The sequence below is a fragment of the Salmo trutta genome, chromosome 34 (genome assembly GCF_901001165.1).
Source record: "Salmo trutta chromosome 34, fSalTru1.1, whole genome shotgun sequence".
Lineage (NCBI taxonomy): Eukaryota > Metazoa > Chordata > Actinopteri > Salmoniformes > Salmonidae > Salmo > Salmo trutta.
The window spans coordinates 3123262-3141900 of NC_042990.1; the positions used below are offsets into that span (position 1 = coordinate 3123262).

Sequence of the window (18639 nt, forward strand, 5' to 3'; positions counted from 1 at the left end):
GCGGTCCCTTAGGGCAAATTTTGTCTTTAACCTTTTTTAAAGTCTGATATTCTCTGGCTTCATGGCGCTTTCAAGACAACTGGGAACTCAGAAAAAATACAAGGTCGAATCATGACGCCGGTGATCTTCAGGTCGGAGCTCTAGAAAGACGCCGGAGTTCCTGACTTGGAAGCTCGTCCCCCCCCCGAGTTCACAGTTGTCTTGAACTCACCAAAGTCTGAGATTTCCCAGTTGTTTTGAATGCAGCAGAAGTCATGCTGGATTGACAGCATAGCCAATGTATTCAACCTTTTCTGGCCCATGGTGTTGCGCGTGAATGTCTCCTTTTAAGCTTGGTAAAGAGACCCTTAAACCCAGACCACACACACCCAGGGGCGGAAATCCCGGGGGGGACGGGGGACCACGACCCCCCCATCCTGGGAAAAATATGATTTGTCCCCCCCAATATATCACTGAAACATAACTATGTAATTTAAATAATATTAATAATACGCAATGAAAGCAATTGTGCTGATTATAGACACTTAATAGCGTGTTAAGTTTCAAAAGATTGCGACCCCCCCACCCTTTGCCTCACAATGGTTTGATCCACTGCCAGTTCCTTAGTTGGCAAGGTAACAGAGGGGTCGTGTCTACTGTCTGAAAGGCACTCAATGCACGTAACTGACGTGAGGTTCATCCAGTCAATCGCACACACACTAGCTGAATATGCAGAGCTAGCGCGCAAATATTAACTATTAAGCTAGCTAGTACCTATTCCATTTGTGGCGTCGTCAAAGATGGAATCTTTGCTATCGTCAATTTATTCCAAGATCAGCATGCAGATGATGTAAGTTAGTGCTTCAAAGTCCCTGTGATAAGGTTAGCGATAAACTGAAGTCCAAACTGAACAGAACTACACTCTCTTCTACTATTGTCTTAAATATATTTAATGGTCTCGTTGCAAAAGCTAAATTGTCGCAAGGGAACTTTTATTTATTTTATTTCACCTTTATTTAACCCGGGTAGCAAAGATTATAGCAAACGCCACTGAAACGGAATTGGTGCTTGCTAGCTTTGCAAATTCAGCTATTGTTGGAAGCCAGCCAATATGAAACAAACTATTAAAATTACAAAAGGTTGCAGCATATGTTGTGTAAATGGTGAACTCATACAGCTGTCAACTCTTGTCACTGCAATCCGTTTCACATTTGCTAGCTACCTTTTAGATCGAAGCCCAAATAGAATGATAGAAGCCCATCTCCTACTGTAAATAACCTAAACACTGTGTGTGTGTGTAGCCAGCCAGCCAGCCAGGTAGAAAAATAAAACACGGACATCAGAGTATTTTTCAATACACCAAAATGCATAGTAAGAACCCTAGTAGCCTAATATCTCAAAGACTAGTTGATAAAATGCTCATAAGAAAGAAATGAAATTCTAATGGAAATGTTTCACAATGATGTCATTGAAAACGCCATGGATACCCCCACTCTCAACTTAAACTGGTGACTGAACTAAGATTTGTTAAAGGCAATGGTATTGCTGTTGTGATTAGTTGTGTAGTTCTGGGTACCGGTAGTTAGGAGTACAGCAAACACCTTATTTATTTGGTTCCTCAATATACATTTACCATATTACAATGTAGGCTGTGTTACAGCACTACTTTGTGTCCCCCTCAGGAATTGCTCTTGAGAAAATGTCATGTAATTGTCCCCTCCAAAGTTGATATCAGATTTTCGCCCCTGCACACACCCTCTCAACCAAATAGCAGGCAGGGGAAGTAAAAGTGACTGCTTTACAACGCCTTGCGTTTAGCTACTGATTCCTTCCAAACCACTCAATGTTGAATTTTCGATTTCCAACTTGTGTAATGTTTAAGTCCAATGAGCACCTATACGTTTTATCTATAATTTCTCTTCATCCTTTTCAAGGATTTGCCAGTAGATTGTTGACGTGTTTCATGATGATGACATCTTGGCTAGCAAGTTAGACAAGCATTTGAAAGTATGATGTTGACATGATCAGTCCAATCAAAGCTACGGTAGATATAACGTGATTTGACGTAATTTTATCTGTGGCCAATGACCTTGAGGCTTCTAATGGGCACTTCTAATGTAAATCTATAGCAGCACCCAAGAGGGCTTGAACTTTCTAGCTCTCCCTGTAGATTTTACAGTGACGTAGTGTCCCCATGAGTGACAGAACACTGAACCAATCACGGCACAACTAGAGAAGATTACCAACCCCTACACTCTATTTTCCAAGGGCTGTCCCTCCACCACAGAAAGCACTGAGCGAGGCTGAAACACCTGCATTTCGGAACTGCTTTACTCAAGAAAGCAAAAAAGAGGCCATGTTCATATGCAGCTTTATTAACTCAATACTTTTTTTTTTTTTTTTTACATTGTTTGCAAACTGATAACATGCAAAACAGGCAACAACAAAAAAGTGCTCTGCCCCACCTGCCCTGAATGACAGGTCGCCACTGGGCATACTTTCCCCCCAAAAAATTCCCACGATTGTATTTCGAAATTTGCAAAAGGCCTATACAACCATAGACAGAATCCATAGAATCTATACAACGGACATGCCCATTTAAGTCAGGACTGGCAGCCACTGCGAGTGTACCCATGTGTTTACCAGTCAAATTGCCAGGGTTAGCGGTGGCAAGTCCCTTCTATGGATTATATTTATATGGCCGCAGCGTAACAGCCTACTTACTCTGAGCGCAGAGAGTGTGGTTCGGAGGATGGATCAGACATTTTGGATAATCGCAGCAAGTCTTGTTATATAATATAGGGACATAAAACCGAGGTGGCCATGTTTGTCTCCAGAGAGCACCTCTGTAGCGCCGGCCCGTATACAGTACGCCTACATTTCAAATCTAGAGCCTATTAAAGTTCCTCAAGCCACACTGCACTCTTTCCACAGAAGGGGGAGCAGTTGTGCAGAATATGCACATTGAACCCTCTTTAGCCCCAGTGAGTGCTATCCGGGATCCTTGAGACATCCCTACCTACCCACCCTAAACCATACAAATTACCTAACCATACCTCTAACCTTAACGTAACAGTTTTAAAATGTTAACTTCAATGGGGTGACGTCAGAGTTGGGATGTCCCAAGGATACAGTTTAGACTTTTCCCCTTTAGCCCTTGGCCCAACAGTTGGCCATTTTCTTTATGTTCACATTTTGTATTTTCCTATAGCCAATGAAGGTCTATGTGTTTACTATGGGAGGGCAGGGATTTCAGAAGTATGGCTTCCTATTGATAAGTAGGCAGAATGAAGACAGATGGCCTCCGAGCTTGGAGGCCTCGCTGCATGCAGTAGGGAGGAGGGTGTAGTCTGTCAGCTTCTGGAAGGCCTGTGGGGTGGAGAGAATACCGTTTTATTACATTCACATTTATGGGGAGAAGCTTTAGCCGATGTCCGACAGCTGGTTAACAAGCTTTTGTGTTTAGCCTGCTGTTCATCTTTCTTTCCTTGTTCTACCATGCACTTCATGTGATTATTTCATGGTGTATTGCAGCAGGGTGGAAAATTAATGCCATTTGGGATTGAGTGTAGGGGGACTTTGTATTGAAAATAAAATTGTTTCTCTTTTATATGCCAAAGACCCAATACGGTGGATATAAAAAAAGTATAGCTTGGTAAAGTAGCCTAAAGACAGCTGTTCACTCACAGGGACACTGTCAGGACACTCCTCAGTGGGCGGGTGAAGCAGGTAGTCGACTTTGGAGGGGCCCCTGACATAGACACAGTTAGCTGCTGCGCCCTCCGGGACCGTGAGCATTTCGTAGTGGTGATCAGTCAGCTGCTCCATCATCTACACAAACAGAGGCAGTGCTAAGAAAATTAGCATGACAGCAGCGGCCAGGATCTGTTCACATTTGAGTAGCCCACACAAGGAAGCTGAACTGGGCAAGAGCTAATCATCTCCGGATGGGGACCAAATGGATCACATACACTTGGGTATTGTGGGCTAATAGGGCTCTAAACAACACAATGACACTTTAAAAAACAGCCCAACAAAGCTTGCATTATCATTTATATTATTCATCTGAGCAGTGACATAAATACTGGGCTGGAGAATTTTCAGTCGATCACTGAATGTCTGAATGGCAGTTTGTGGCAAGCAGAATGTGCAATTGAAGTCAAGTTTACATACACCTTAGCCAACTACATTTAAACTCAGTTTCACAATTCCTGACATTTAATCCTTGTAAAAATTCCCTGTTTTAGGTCAGTTAGGATCACCACTTTATTTTAAGAATGTGAAATGTCAGAATAATAGAGAATTATTTATTTTAGATTTAATTTCCTTCATCACATTCGCAGTGGGTCAGAAGTTTACATACTCAGTATTTAGTAGCATTCCCTTTAAATTGTTTAACTTAGGTCAAACGTTTTGGGTAGCCTTCCACAAGCTTCCCACAATAAGTTAGGTGAATTTTGGCCCATTCCTCCTGGCAGAGCTGGTGTAACGGAGTCAGGTTTGTAGGCCTCCTTGCTCGCACAAGCTTTTTCAGCTCTGCCCACAAATTTTCTATATGATTGAGGTCAGGGCTTTGTGATGGCCACACCAATACCTTGATTTTGTTGTCCTTAAGCCATTTTTCCACAACTTTGGAAGTATGCTTGGGGTCATTGTCTATTTGGAAGACCCATTTGCAACCAAGCTTTAACTTCCTGACTGATGTCTTGAGATGTTGCTACAATATATCCACATATTTTCCTACCTCATGATGCCATCTACACTGCTCAAAAAAATAAAAAGGGAACACTTACACAACGTAACTCCAAGTCAATCACACTTCTGTGAAATCAAACTGTCCACTTAAAAAGCAACACTGATTGACAATAAATTTCACATGCTGTTGTGGTAATGGAGTAGACAACAGGTGGAAATTATAGGCAATTAGCAAGACACCCCCAATAAAGGAGTGGTTCTGCAGGTGGGGACCACAGACCACTTCTCAATTCCTATGCTTCCTGGCTGATGTTTTGGTCACTTTTGAATGCTGGCGGTGCTTTCACTCGTGGTAGCATGACGGAGTCTACAATCCACACAAGTGGCTCAGGTAGTGCAGCTCATCCAGGATGGCACATCAATGCGAGCTGTGGCAAGAAGGTTTGCTGTGTCTGTCAGCGTAGTGTCCAGAGCATGGAGGCGCTACCAGGAGACAGGCCAGTACATCAGGAGACGTGGAGGAGGCCGTAGGAGGGCAACAACCCAGCAGCAGGACCGCTACCTCCGCCTTTGTGCAAGGAGGAGCAGGAGAAGCACTGCCAGAGCCCTGCAAAATGACCTCCAGCAGGCCACAAATGTGCATGTGTCTACTCTAACGGTCAGAAACAGACTCCATGAGGGTGGTATGAGGGCCCGACGTCCACAGGTGGGGGTTGTGCTTACAGCCCAACACCGTGCAGGACGTTTGGCATTTGCCAGAGAAAACCAAGATTGGCAAATTCGCCACTGGCGCCCTGTGCTCGTCACAGATGAAAGCAGGTTCACACTAAGCACGTGACAGACGTGACAGAGTCTGGAGACGCCGTGGAGAACGTTCTGCTGCCTGCAACATCCTCCAGCATGACCGATTTGGCGGTGGGTCAGTCATGGTGTGGAGTGGCATTTCTTTGGGGGGCCGCACAGCCCTCCATGTGCTCGCCAGAGGTAGCCTGACTGCCATTAGGTACCGAGATGAGATCCTCAGACCCCTTGAGAGACCATATGCTGGTGCGGTTGGCCCTGGGTTCCTCCTAATGCAAGACAATGCTAGACCTCATGTGGCTGGAGTGTGTCAGCAGTTCCTGCAAGAGGAAGGCATTGATGCTATGGACTGGCCCAGACCTGAATCCAATTGAGCACATCATGTCTCGCTCCATCCACCAACGCCACGTTGCACCACAGACTGTCCAGGAGTTGGCGGATGCTTTAGTCCAGGTCTAGGAGGAGATCCCTCAGGAGACCAACCGCCACCTCATCAGGAGCATGCCCAGGCGTTGTAGGGAGGTCATACAGGCACGTGGAGGCCACACACACACTACTGAGCCTCATTTTGACTTGTTTTAAGGACATTACATCAAAGTTGGATCAGCCTGTAGTGTGGTTTTCCACTTTAATTTTGAGTGCGATTCCAAATCCAGACCATCATGGGTTGATAAATTGGATTTCCATTGATTATTTTTGTGTGATTTTGTCAGCACATTCAACTATGTAAAGAAAAAAGTATTTAATAAGATTATTTCTTTCATTCAGATCTAGGATGTGTTGTTTAAGTGTTCCCTTTATTTTTTTGAGCAGTATATTTTGTGCAGTATATTTTGTGAAGTGCACCATTCCCTCCTGCTGCAAAGCACCCCCACAACATGATGCTGCCACCCCTGTGCTTCACGGTTGGGATGGTGTTCTTCGGCTTACAAGCATCCCCCTTTTTCCGCCAACCATAATGATGGTCATTATGGCCAAACAGTTCTATTTTAGTTTCATCAGACCAGAGGACATTTCTCCAAAAAGTACAATCTTTGTCCCCATGTGCAGTTGCAAACCGTAGTCTGGCTTTTTTATGGCGGTTTTGGAGGAGTGGCTTCTTCCTTGCTGAGCGGCCATTCAGGTTATGTCAATATAGGACTCGTTTTCCTGTGGATATAGATACTTTTGTACCTGTTTTCTCCAGCATCTTCACAAGGTCCTTTGCTGTTGTTCTGGGATTGATTTGCACTTTTCGCACCAAAGTACATTCATCTCTAGGAGACAGAATGTGTCCCCTTCCTGAGTGGTATGACGGCTACGTGGTCCCATGGTGTTTATACTTGCGTACTATTGTTTGTACAGATGAACGTGGTACCTTCAGGCGTTTGGAAACTGCTCCCAAGGATGAACCAGACTTGTGGAGGTCTACAATTTTTTTCCTGAGGTCTTGGCTGATTTCTTTTGATTTTCCCATGATGTCACGCAAAGAGGCACTGAGTTTGAAGGTAGGCCTTGAAATACATCCACAGGTACACCTCCAATTGACTCAAATTATGTCAATTAGCCTATCAGAAGCTTCTAAAGCCATGACGTCATTTTCTGGAATTTTCCAAGCTGTTTAAAGTCACAGTCAACTTACACGGAACCCAAAATGGCTGCGCGTGTGCGCCATCGTGCATAAATGTATTTTGTCCCCCCACACCAAAGGCGATCACGACACAAGTTAACAAACTGAAACAATGACATTAATTTGGGGACAGGTCAAAAAGCATTAAAGATAAATGGCAATTTAGCTAGCTAGCTTGCACTTGCTAGCTAATTTGTCCTGGGACATAAACATTGAGTTGTTATTTTACCTGAAATGCACAAGGTCCTCTAGTCCGACAATTAATCCACACATAAAACAGTCAACTGAATCGTTTCTAGTCATCTCTCCTCCTTCTGGGCTTTTTCCTTCTCTTGACGTTATATTGCGATTGGCAACTTTCTAAATTAGGTGCATTACCACCACTAACCCATTTCGTCTTTCAGTCACCCATGTGGGTATAACCAATGAGGAGATGGCACGTGGGTACCTGCTTCTATAAACCAATGAGGAGGTGGGAGAGGCAGGACTTGTAGCGCAATCTGCGTCACAAATAGAACTGATTTCCATTTTAGCCATTGGCAACGCAGACACTCGTTGGCGCGCAAGCTGTGTGGCTGCAATAATTGAATAAAATAGATTTCTAAATTTATGCAACGCGAGTGGTGTAGTCAGCCTGTTAGTGTATGTAAACAGCTGACCCACTGGAATTGTGATAGTGAATTATAAGTGAAATAATCTGTCTAAACAATTGTTGGAAAAATTACTTGTGTCATGCACAAAGTAGATGTCCTAACCGACTTGCAAAAACTACAGTTTGTTAACAAGAAATTTGTGGAATGGTTGAAAAATGAGTTTTAATGACTCCAACCTAAGTGTATGTAATCTTCCGACTTCAACAGTACATGGATAGAGAGCTACAGTATATTAGTTCACCATCTTTCTCTCGGACACACATTCACTCACCCGGAGGGTCTTCTTGGCCCCATCACTGTTGCTGATGATGATAGTATCAGGACCACCCATAGAGCATATGTCCTTTAGACGAGTTCCGCCACACACTGGCACCTTGGACACAGTAAAGTCCTAAAACGAGGACAGAGATGCTAAGAACATTAAGTGGCCTAGAAAATGTTGTAGATTCTAAAATATTATTCTTATTGGGACCCAAAGAAAATGATTTATCTTTGAATTACTTTTTAATATGGTCATGTACTTGGACATCAAGTCATTCATCAGATAGATTAGATAAATACTGTGTAAATATTGCATGTAAAGCAACACCAGGAAAGCAGACAGACGGCAGACAAACAACGCCCAAACACAATGGTGTAGTTTGCATGCCACACCCTGAGTGATATTGAATATCTAAATCCAACAGGCTATGGTATTAACTACCATTATAAGTCCATTAAAATAAACAGACCTGACTGTGAATGTCATTTTGTCTAGAGAATTAAGTATGCATTTTCTTTGTACATTCATACTTTCCCATCCGTCTCTTTCTACCCTCACACAAGTGAATTCACATGTGGACAGATACAGACACACACAACTGCCACAAATGCACTTAGCAAGAGGATGCCATCAACACTAATGGCACTACTGTGGACCATGTCAAATCTCAAGGGGCTTCCTGGTATGAGCACCACCATCCCTGACCAATGGGACATAGCTTGCTCTTCCATCATTTGTCTTTGAGCCATGAATCTCATAATATAATAGAACAACGGCCACCTGCTCATCTCTGCTGCAACACATGGACTCTGTCCCAATTCGTCTTTCCTTGATTCTTTATGTCCTCTTTGCTTGCCTCCTCAGAACACATCGGAGGAGAAGGTTGGAGGGTCTTTGGATCTTGTCCTCGCGTGTGGTTTGAGAGAGGAATCAAGCTGTACTCACTCTGAAAGTGTCGGCCAGAATCTCAGCTCCTCTGTGGTTGGTGTGGGAGGAGATGCCCACAAAGAACTCCCTGCCGGTGAAGAGCACGTCACTGCCCTCCAGCGTGGCCCCTGCGGAGCCCCCCTCCTCTGCCCCCATCTCCACCACTGTCATGTTCAGCTCCGACATCACCCTCCTCACCGCTTCAGCCTGAGGAAGAGAGGAGAAAGGGACAGGGAGGGAGAGAAAGAGAGGAGAGGTCAAACTGACTCTACTGTAACATTAATCTATAATTAAAACATAAATAACAATATAAATCAATAATTGAGACAGAACTACAACACGTTTAATGGAATGATTCACAACACACACAAATCTCGTTCATTTAGGTTAAAAAAAGTCAGCGATACAGAGAAGACTTTCTCTCAGTTGTGGTCAGTGTTTACCTCTCTGCGTCTCTGCAGTTTGAAAGGCCTGGTGATGAGTGCCGTGTCTCCCTGTATCACAGCTACATCCTCTATCCTCCAGCTCTCTGGTAGCTCCGGGTCTGCAGGGATCTCGATGAGCTGCAGCCCCACCTTCTGTCTCAGCGCACCCGTCAGCATCCCAAACTGTCGCTGTGCCTTGGCCAGGTCCGTCGTGGTTTCCCCACTTTCGACCTTGTCGGTTTCCTCATTATCGACCTTCCCAAAGGTCTCTGGGATGCCCCGCACCACGGCGTGGGTGAAGCAGCCGTACGGCAACACGCTCACCATGATGTGTGTTTGAGAAAGAGAGGGTGTGTGTGTGAAGACGTGGGAGTACCCTGGCTTTGGGCTAGTATTGGTGTTCTGCCACTACAAGGCAGAACAGTGAAAGTGTGTTTGCCACTAGATGAGTGGGTGACAATTGTTGTCAGTGTGTTCCCAACTGTTTGAGAAGCTGCAAGGTGTGATGGCAAGACCAGCTGGACACTAAAGGGATGTGATGGAGCGAAACAGCAACTCTATGGGGAGTCTGTCATCCAGGCAGGAAAACACAGGAGAAAGTCTTCATCCCTGTTCTTCCACTTCAGTGAGTAGCCACTCCAATACCAACTGAAAAGTTCCAGGGAGGTAAATATTAGTTTCAGTCTGAAGAAAGGAGGGAGACAAATTCTTTAGGGCTTTTGATGAGAAGGCTAAAGCATGTTTGTACATGCTCAGTGACTCATTAGATGAAAGTTCCTGTGATCACTTGTGTCTGCTCTACTGCAGAATCTAACCCTCTTCAACTGTAGGACATATAGTAGGCTACCCATTCTGTCTGGAACATCAAATATTTTCCTCAGAGACAATGGTCTGTTTTGTGGTGCTGCTGGCATTGGACAGTTGGCATGAAAAAAAACTCAGCATAATCTCAAGTGTTCAGTGTCCACCATTTGCTATCGAATACTTGCTTACATGATTTAGACCAACTAAATAATAAATTATTCAATCAGTTGTAACTAACTTCTCTAACTCATTTCATAGAGACGCTATTTTTATGTCAAGTTGACCCAGAATTAATACAGATAACAAAGTGAACTGGAGAATGCTGACAAGAGCTACATTGTTCAAGGGCAGATTATTTGAGCCCAACATCCTACAATGGTCTTGCAATGGCAAATCAATCAGCTCGTTGGCTACAGTTTAGAGACACTCACTGCTTTATTTTCATCCTGTTGTGAATCCCAGCGTCAATATTATAGTTGCTTAAATGACTGCCCTCTCTCCCTGCTAGGCACACGAGTTTACTAAACCAGAATGTCGAGCAATTTCAGGTTGACCTCTCTAACATTTTGACGCAACAAGTGTTGCAGGATTGCACCTATGTGCCTCTATATGTTCAGATGCTACCTACATTTAGTGTATTCTGGATAAATCATAGAAAATAGCCATTCACGGCAGAATTTGAGTAATTGTCAGATAATAACAAACTAAAAGTGATCTCTCTATAATGATTTTTAGGAATATAACCTACCTAAACCTCAATCAAATGAATACAACTAGATTTAGGACTATTTCTCAAATGTATTTCACTTTGTTATGGCTTTTTTTAATCATCCCGTGCCAGCCATCTGCAGAGTAGCCAAACAAGTTACACGAAAAACATCTGACATTTTTGGCTGCAAGAGCTCATCACGCCCTGTGCAATGTTAAGATGTATGCCTACTTCATTATTGCTTTTACAGAGGTTAATCAAATTCAGTTATTTCCCCCTGGTCATGTCTATTATCGTATGCCTATTTTCCCAGCTTTTTCTTTCAATTTCCAAACCTATCCCGTTATCTTCTCTTCTATATTTCCCTTTAACCCGTTTTACCCAGGCCCCCTGTTCACCCCTTCATCCCCTCCCCCACCCCTCTTAATTCCCTCCGCTCAAGGAGAAAAGTAGTATATTATCACGATAGATTTGCTTCTTACCTTGTATGAAAGTGCAGATCGAGTAGAATTCATCAACCAGAGTTCAACTCGCAAATGATTCTGACTTCTTTCACTTTAAGAAAGTAAGTTTGACAGCTAAGCTCCTCATAAAATTCTGCCCAAACCAGTTGAAATGTTGCTGTAACGTAAACTCGTTCTACGCAGAACACAGATTGATTTTAAGTGGTTTCCGGAGAGATTATTGCACCGGATTCATATTTTCTCCCTGATTCATTGTTTCCCAAGTGTGCCACACCCCCGCTCCCTCGCCAAATTTGTATCCGCCCATTCTACATATAAAACGTCAACAGTTGTATCAATTCGCAATCTTAAATTGTATATAGTCACATAATTACTTCGCACGCTTTCAGAGCTTTTTTATAGACGCAATACGTTTGACTATTCGACTTTGTGTCTTGTTGGAGTCTAGTCTTTATCTGCGAAAAATCATCCTGTCTTTTCTGCAATATTGGTCATATATTTAACCGTGCAGTGGGTCCAAGAGAAAGATATGATGGAGTTACACAACATAGTCTGTCAACATGTATATTTGTCTTGGAGAATTAAGAACGGGTTTCTAATTTATTATCAACGCTAGTGGCTTATCACACTTTCCGAGGTTCGGCCTCAGATTGATAAACATGACTCATGTCTCAAATTTGAGATAATCATCTCTGGTTATGGTAAACACTCAAACAGACCCGCTAGTGACAGATGGAGTGTGACCTGCAGACAGGACAGTGCAATGTTCGTCTAGCCACTGGCATATTTTACTGAAGTCAAAACAGTCAACTGCAGATTTGATTGGGAGTCAGAAGGGGAAAAAATTTGCTTGCATGTTAATTTGATGACGAGAGAGAGAGAGAGACAGGGATAGAGACACACAAAGACAGAGAGCAATAGAGACATACACGCAGAGGACATAGACAGGATTAACGAAGAACACCATCTGTCAGCCCAACTCCAGCCCTCACAAAACATCCCGTTGAAATACAGTGGAGGAGGATCTGTATTCTACGCATCAGCGCTGGCATGAGCCAACTAGTTAAACCCCGTAACCTCCCTTCCGATAGCAAAGCATTTTCCAACAGAAAACTAAAAAAAAAAGCAGTTCTTATTGGACAAGTTCATGTAGATACTTACCTGATTCACACTGTTTTCTTCCATTTTTTTGCTTAATGAACGTGACCCTAGCCTATCTAATATTTATCCACAGTGGAGTGGGTGTTTGAATGTTATCTCTGCTGAGAGGTCGGGGAGGAGGTCAATCTCCCAGAAGTCTGAGTAATGATCGACTACCAGCAGAAAGTCTTTGCCACTGTGCTGGAAGAGATCTAGACTTACTATCTGCCAGGGGCGCATCGGTAGCTCGTGGGACATCATCGTCTCTCTCTGTTGCTCAGTGGCATATTCATTGCAGATTGTGCATTTACTGACATAGTCTTTGATTTCACTCTGCATTCCTGGCCAATACAGTGTGTCACGTGCTTGTCTGTAACAGGCCTCACCTCCTATGTGACTTGAGTGCACGCGCGCCAACATCTCAGGGCGCAGAGACCGGGGAATAACGACTCTCTGACCCTTGAATATTACTCCGTTTTGAACACTGAGCTCCTCTTTGACTGGCCAATAATCTCTGACGGCTAAAGCAGTTTCTTCCTTGCAGTCGGGCCAGCCCATCAGAATCACAGACCTCAATGCCTGGAGTTGCTCGTCCCTGTCTGTGTGCTGTCTGATTTGTATAAGGCGCTGGTCCGTGACATTGAGGTAGTCAGCCTGGTTGATGTGTTCAACATCCACTTGCTCTGTTTGTAAGCTGCACACTGCGTGTCGTTCATGCATGGAGCGTGTGTGAGTGCCTGATGCAGTAGCCCTGCTGAGCGTGTCACTCACATACATCTCTGGCCCTGGCTTATACACCACCTTGAGGTTGTAGTTTTGTAGGGCCAGTAGCATGCTCTGCAGTCGTTTCGGGGCATTCAGGAGAGGCTTGCTGAATATAGCAATAAGGGGCTTGTGATCTGTCTCTGCGGTAATATTGTCGCGCCCGTACAGATAGTGGTGGAAGCGTTGGCATGCAAACACAATGCTGAGGCACTCCTTCTCTATCTGGGCATAGTTCTGCTCTGTTGGGGTGAGTGCCCTAGAGGCGAATGCCACAGGCTGGCCCTCCTGCATGAGGCAACAGCCAAGTCCATACTGGCTTGAGTCACTCTGAATCGTGACAGGTTTTGACACATCGTAGTAACGCAGTACAGGTGTCTGGGTGACCAGTTGTTTTATTTCCCTCACCGCTGCGTCATGTTTTGGGAGCCAATGCCAGATGGTGTCCTTGTCCATGAGCCTCCTTAGTGGCTCACACACTTCAGAGAGCCGCGGTAGGAACTTGGCCAGGTAGGTGACGAATCCGACGAAGCGCTGCACTGCCTTCACGTCAGATGGGTGGGGCATTTCCAAGACAGCCTTCACTTTTTCAGGATCCGCCTTCAATCCAGTGGAGGACAAGATGTGCCCATGAAAGCGGACCTCTGGCACTTTAAACTGAAGCTTTTTTATGCTTAGCCTTAGCTTGACCTGTCTGCATCTGACCATCAGGGCCAGCAGCTTGGCGTCATGGTCACATTCTGCCTCCTCATCACTGTCCCCACAGCCCACTACGAGGATGTCATCTGCTATGGGTTCCACGCCACTGAGTCCCATCAACAGCTCATGCTGTTTCCGCTGATACACCTCTGGAGCCACGGAGACACCAAACGGGAGCTTCAACCACCTCTTCCTGCCCCAGGGTGTCCAAAAGGTGGTCATGTAGCTGCTGGGCTCGTCGAGCTTGCACTGCAGGAAGGCATCTCTGGCGTCCACGAGCGTGAAGACTCTGGCCTTTGGGAGCTTGTAAAGAACATCCTCCAACGTGGGCATAATGTAATGTGAGCGTCTCAGAGCCCGGTTGAGGTGTTTAGGATCAATGCATATCCGTAGCTTGTCTGGTTTCTTGACGATGACCATATTACTTATCCAGTCTGTAGGCTCGGTGACGGATATCATGTGGCCATCTGCTTCGTATTTGTCAAGCTGAGCCTTTGTAGCTGCTTTCATGGCCACTGGTACATTGCGGGGTGCACACTGGACAGGCTGGATTGCTGCGTCCAACTCAAAGTGGACTTCGCCGGGAACTGACTCGACCGGTGCATTGAAGACATCATGGTACTTGCTCAGGAGTGTCTCCTTGCTCAGGGGCCCAGCCTGGACATTGTCTATAATGTTAAGATCAGCTGGGATGGTGAAGTTAATGAGTCCAAGGCGCTCGCATGTAGAACCTGACAGTAATGGCTGTTGACTAGCCTCAACTATTTCAAACTCAAGGGTGTGTTTCTGGCCACGTAAAACACACTCTGTCACAAACAGGCCTAAAGAGGTCATGAACTGTCCCGAATACAGTTTCAGCTTGGTGCTACTCTGTGTGAGTTTGTCTCTGGGCGCGAGCCTCCTTTTGTCTCTAAGGCTCATAACGTTACATGTGGCCCCTTAATCTAGCTGGCATTGCTGTGGTTTATTATTAAGTCGTCATTTAACATTCAAACAGTGGGTTTCAGGGAGGCTGGCTGTACATGGTGTGTTCAATGACTGGTAAACAATTTATCCGGCCTTAGCCAGCCCCTATCACAAGACTCCTGTCACTTGACTATCCTCCCTGCTCACCTCACGGCACTCATTAGGGAGTTATGGATAATGCATTTACTTTCTCTCTCTGTCTGTCTGTCTGTCTGTCTGTCTGTCTGTCTCCCTCCCTCTCTCTCTTTATTATCTCATGCATAAACGGAATGCATAAATTGCATGCAAAAGCTTCTCAGCAAGAAATACTCTTGTGTAAAATGCATAATGTTATACCGTAGGTTACATATACAGTGCATCCCCTCCACTCTTTTTACTGTGCCTTCTGTATCCACATCTGTGGGTGTAGACTTCATTATGGACATGATGTATAACTTCCCTTGCTATTTTTTGATTCAGTGCAATATAAATCACCACCACATTTAGTTGTTTTCTTAAATGAAGGACCTCTGTAAATCCCCCTTTTAGACAGATTTTGACTGGGAGCGTGTGTTAGCATCACACGGTTACCATCCAAATTCAATTAGGAGAGTTTTGGGTGGTGACCTTGACTCCCAATGTGTCTGGTTGGTCAGAAATAAAGAGGACCAGACATGGGGAGGTAGATTGAGGGAATTTACAACTGACCATTTGAGGACAATACAAATGACATCTGGTCACTTATTGCATTATCAGAGAGGGAAATAATACAGTAGGAAAATACGTGTAGTTGACTGGGAGAGAAAGACTGAGAGTTGGATGGATTTGATGCTGACTTGGAAGGAAGGAAAGAGAAATTCAATTTGGGATTGAATGGGACACGCTCCCTATTAACTGCTAGTGGAGTTGCGAGAAGAGAGAGGCTGAAGATATTAGGCAGGGGCGTTGACCAAAACAACAGAAGAGTTTGTAATATCTTCCAAAGTGCCAAAGGATCAACTTCTAGGACTTCTAAGATGTCTCATCCACAACTGTTTCTTCTTTTCCTGTGCGGTCTTCCTTTGGCAGGTATGTAAGAAAAGGAGGATAATGCCTAGGAATACTCAATTCAATATGACAAAGTATTTTTGTTTAACAAGGACAATTGTCTTTTTAGATTCGACCCATATCGAGGAGATAAGGAGATAATAATGATACATTAGCTAGTCAGCCAAAAGGTTTAGGAGAAAAGCAATACCTCTTGTGCTGAGTTGTCTTTTTCCCCCCTCCACCTTAAGTACAATTTTAGTGTTATACCCCCATTAGTATGATGTATATCTTACAATTGATACATCATGTTAATGTATGTTGGTCCCCTTCTTTCTTAGCACCTCTGTGTTGTTACACATGTGTGTTTCCTGCCATCTCTCCCATGGACTGCCTCAAGTTCCCTCAGGAGTGTCCTGCTGGACAGCGCTGCCTCGCTAGCACTGCAGTGGGGACGCGAGGTGAGTGCAGACTGTGGGTGTTTGTGTGTGTATATACATTCTTGCATGCGTGTGTGTGTGTGTGGGCATTGGGGACAGTATTGGGTTTCTGGTGGAGGTGGCATGACATATTGTGTTACTGACAAATACAATAAAACCTATGTTCCGTGATTGTGTGTTGGATTGAATAACAAACTTGAGTGGCACTGCAATTGTGTTGTGTCAACTGAAGTTGAAGAGTTAAGTGTGGGAGATATTTTATGGTCCACTATGCCTGCCTAGACTTGCCTTCCTAGTAGGTATTCAAGACTAGCTAAAAATGTCAAATGTCACCACTATCTCTCATCAAGCCAGTTGTTAGCTCTCTAATTCTTGTGATGCCATCAAATGATCTAAAGAAAATAGCCGTGCGCTCAGTGGGCGGAATACAGGATTCTGTGTGCCTCTGAGGATGAGGAAAGGGACTGCTCTGAAAACACAGACAATGTGTTTCTTGTTAAAGTGTTTTTGCCACATAATTCAGTGGAGGGCAGTAATTTGCAGTGGTTGAATGTATTGTGTTTGACACCTTTCTAAATGCAGAGCTGGTGTGGCCTATCCGCTGACTCCTGGTGGGCCAATTGTTTTAGCCTCTTAGGACGACAGTAATACGTCACAATGCCTGTCAGTCTAGCAATTACACTGTCATCTCTTGCCCCTATTTCAGTCAGTGCACTGACAAATAGGCCTAGACGTACTGAAGTGAAATAAAGTATACTGCACTGTATGGATCCAACTCCAAGTGTGGGTTAACTGACTATTAGTAGTGCGAAACTCATTCTGTGTTTTGAGTACTATTGGTATTACCCTTCTCTCCCATCTGTAGGCTCCCTACGTCTGGTCCTGTATGAGAAGAGCTGTGCCATTCCCTCCCAATGTGATCTGTCTGGGGAGAAACATACTGCAGGCCTGAACTTCACCTACCACAACAACTGCTGTGACACTGACCTGTGCAACGGGGCTATTGCCCACGCTGCCCCCATCTGGAGGGGAGGTGCACTGTGCATCCTGCCTATTCTCTCTCTCATACAGGGCTGATATACAGATTTATTGCATTTTATATGAAAATGCACGATCATACAGTAACATGCACAACCTATATATGTCATGGTGTGAATCCCACTAACCAAAACAATCTCAGTATAGACATACACAGTGTGACATACTGACAGTGCCTTGTTTACATGAGCTGCTTACATACAATAGACACACACACATCACACTATTTTAATGACAATGTAACTAGAGACAAAACATAATCCACATGTTGATGAAAATGGTACTTTGTTAAGAATAGGGGTTAACATGGCTTTCTAATGTTTAGACTTTTCAAAGGTGCTATATTTAACATGACCTTGTTGGAAAATGACTGGCAGCAATTAATAAACAGACAAACAAACAAAACAATTGTGTTTTTAATGTCAATCTCTTTGTTTGAATGAAGAAATTACTGTCTTTTCAGGGTGATTGAAACATACAAAAGAAGTAAAAAAGAAATGTCAGTCTCATACTAACTTGATTGACCCGTCCCGTGTGGCTCAGTTGGTAGAGCATGGTGTTTGCACGATTCCCACGGGGGACCAGTACGGGAAGAAGAAAAAAAATATGTATGAAACGTATGCATTCACTACTGTAAGTCGCTCTGGATAAGAGCGTCTGCTAAATGACTAAAATGTAAATGTAATTGACATCCTCTGTAGAGATCTAATGAAATGTCATTGATTCAATGTCCACAACATGATCTAGGTTAAATGCAACTGCCTTTGATTAAAATGGAAGGTGAAGATAAGGGAGGAAATATGTCAAAGAAAGAATACATTAAAAGTAGGAAGAAAATTAAAAAAACATTTAAAATATGTTTTCGGATGAGTAGGAGGAAAGACAACATTGAAGAATACGACTGCATTCCTGCACACGGTTCCAACACCATCGTCAAGGCACCACGGTGGTAGGCCTGATCAGTGACAATGACGAGTCAGCCTACAGGGAGGAGGTAAAGCACCTGGCTGCATGGTGCGCTGACAACAACCTGGCCCTCAATGCAAAGAAAACCAAGGAGCTTATTGTGGATTACAGGAAGTCTAAAAGCTGCAGCCACACCCCAGTTCTCATTGATGGCACTGAGGTGGAGCATGTGCCCAGCTTCAAATTCCTGAGTGTCTACATCTCCGATGACCTCTCTTGGACCCTCAACACCTCAACCCTGGTCAAAAAGGCGCAGTAGCGCCTGTACTTTCAGAGGAGGCTGATGAACTTTTAC

General features: G+C 44.2%; 2 protein-coding genes across 2 annotated transcripts; one reads left to right on the plus strand and one right to left on the minus strand.

Moving 5' to 3' along the window:
• Positions 1 to 2492: 2492 nt before the first annotated feature.
• LOC115173320 (N(G),N(G)-dimethylarginine dimethylaminohydrolase 2) lies at positions 2493 to 11602 on the minus strand. Its single transcript, XM_029731309.1, has 6 exons — positions 11347 to 11602; positions 9370 to 9999; positions 8945 to 9133; positions 8009 to 8128; positions 3667 to 3810; positions 2493 to 3348 (listed from the first exon to the last, which is right to left on the minus strand). The coding sequence occupies exons 2-6, from the start codon at positions 9676 to 9678 to the stop codon at positions 3232 to 3234; spliced, it is 879 nt and encodes a 292-aa protein (XP_029587169.1). The 5' UTR covers positions 9679 to 9999; positions 11347 to 11602; the 3' UTR covers positions 2493 to 3231.
• A 3916-nt stretch (positions 11603 to 15518) lies between these two features.
• Positions 15519 to 17786, plus strand: LOC115173321 (prostate stem cell antigen). The gene is made up of 3 exons (XM_029731310.1): positions 15519 to 15942; positions 16242 to 16361; positions 17206 to 17786. The coding sequence occupies exons 1-3, from the start codon at positions 15891 to 15893 to the stop codon at positions 17415 to 17417; spliced, it is 384 nt and encodes a 127-aa protein (XP_029587170.1). The 5' UTR covers positions 15519 to 15890; the 3' UTR covers positions 17418 to 17786.
• Positions 17787 to 18639: the final 853 nt, after the last annotated feature.

Excerpts from the sequence above, each read along its gene's own strand:
- LOC115173321 (XM_029731310.1), top strand. The coding sequence starts at position 15,891 with ATGTCTCATCCACAACTGTTTCTTCTTTTCCTGTGCGGTCTTCCTTTG. Across the intron at positions 15,943-16,241 it reads GTGCGGTCTTCCTTTGGCAG|CACCTCTGTGTTGTTACACA; the intron begins GTATGTAAGAAA and ends CTTCTTTCTTAG. Across the intron at positions 16,362-17,205 it reads CACTGCAGTGGGGACGCGAG|GCTCCCTACGTCTGGTCCTG; the intron begins GTGAGTGCAGAC and ends TCCCATCTGTAG.
- LOC115173320 (XM_029731309.1), bottom strand. The coding sequence starts at position 9,678 with ATGGTGAGCGTGTTGCCGTACGGCTGCTTCACCCACGCCGTGGTGCGG. Across the intron at positions 3,811-8,008 it reads GGGCCAAGAAGACCCTCCGG|ATGATGGAGCAGCTGACTGA; the intron begins GTGAGTGAATGT and ends CTGTTTGTGTAG. Across the intron at positions 3,349-3,666 it reads AGTGTCCTGACAGTGTCCCT|GCCTTCCAGAAGCTGACAGA; the intron begins GTGAGTGAACAG and ends TCCACCCCACAG.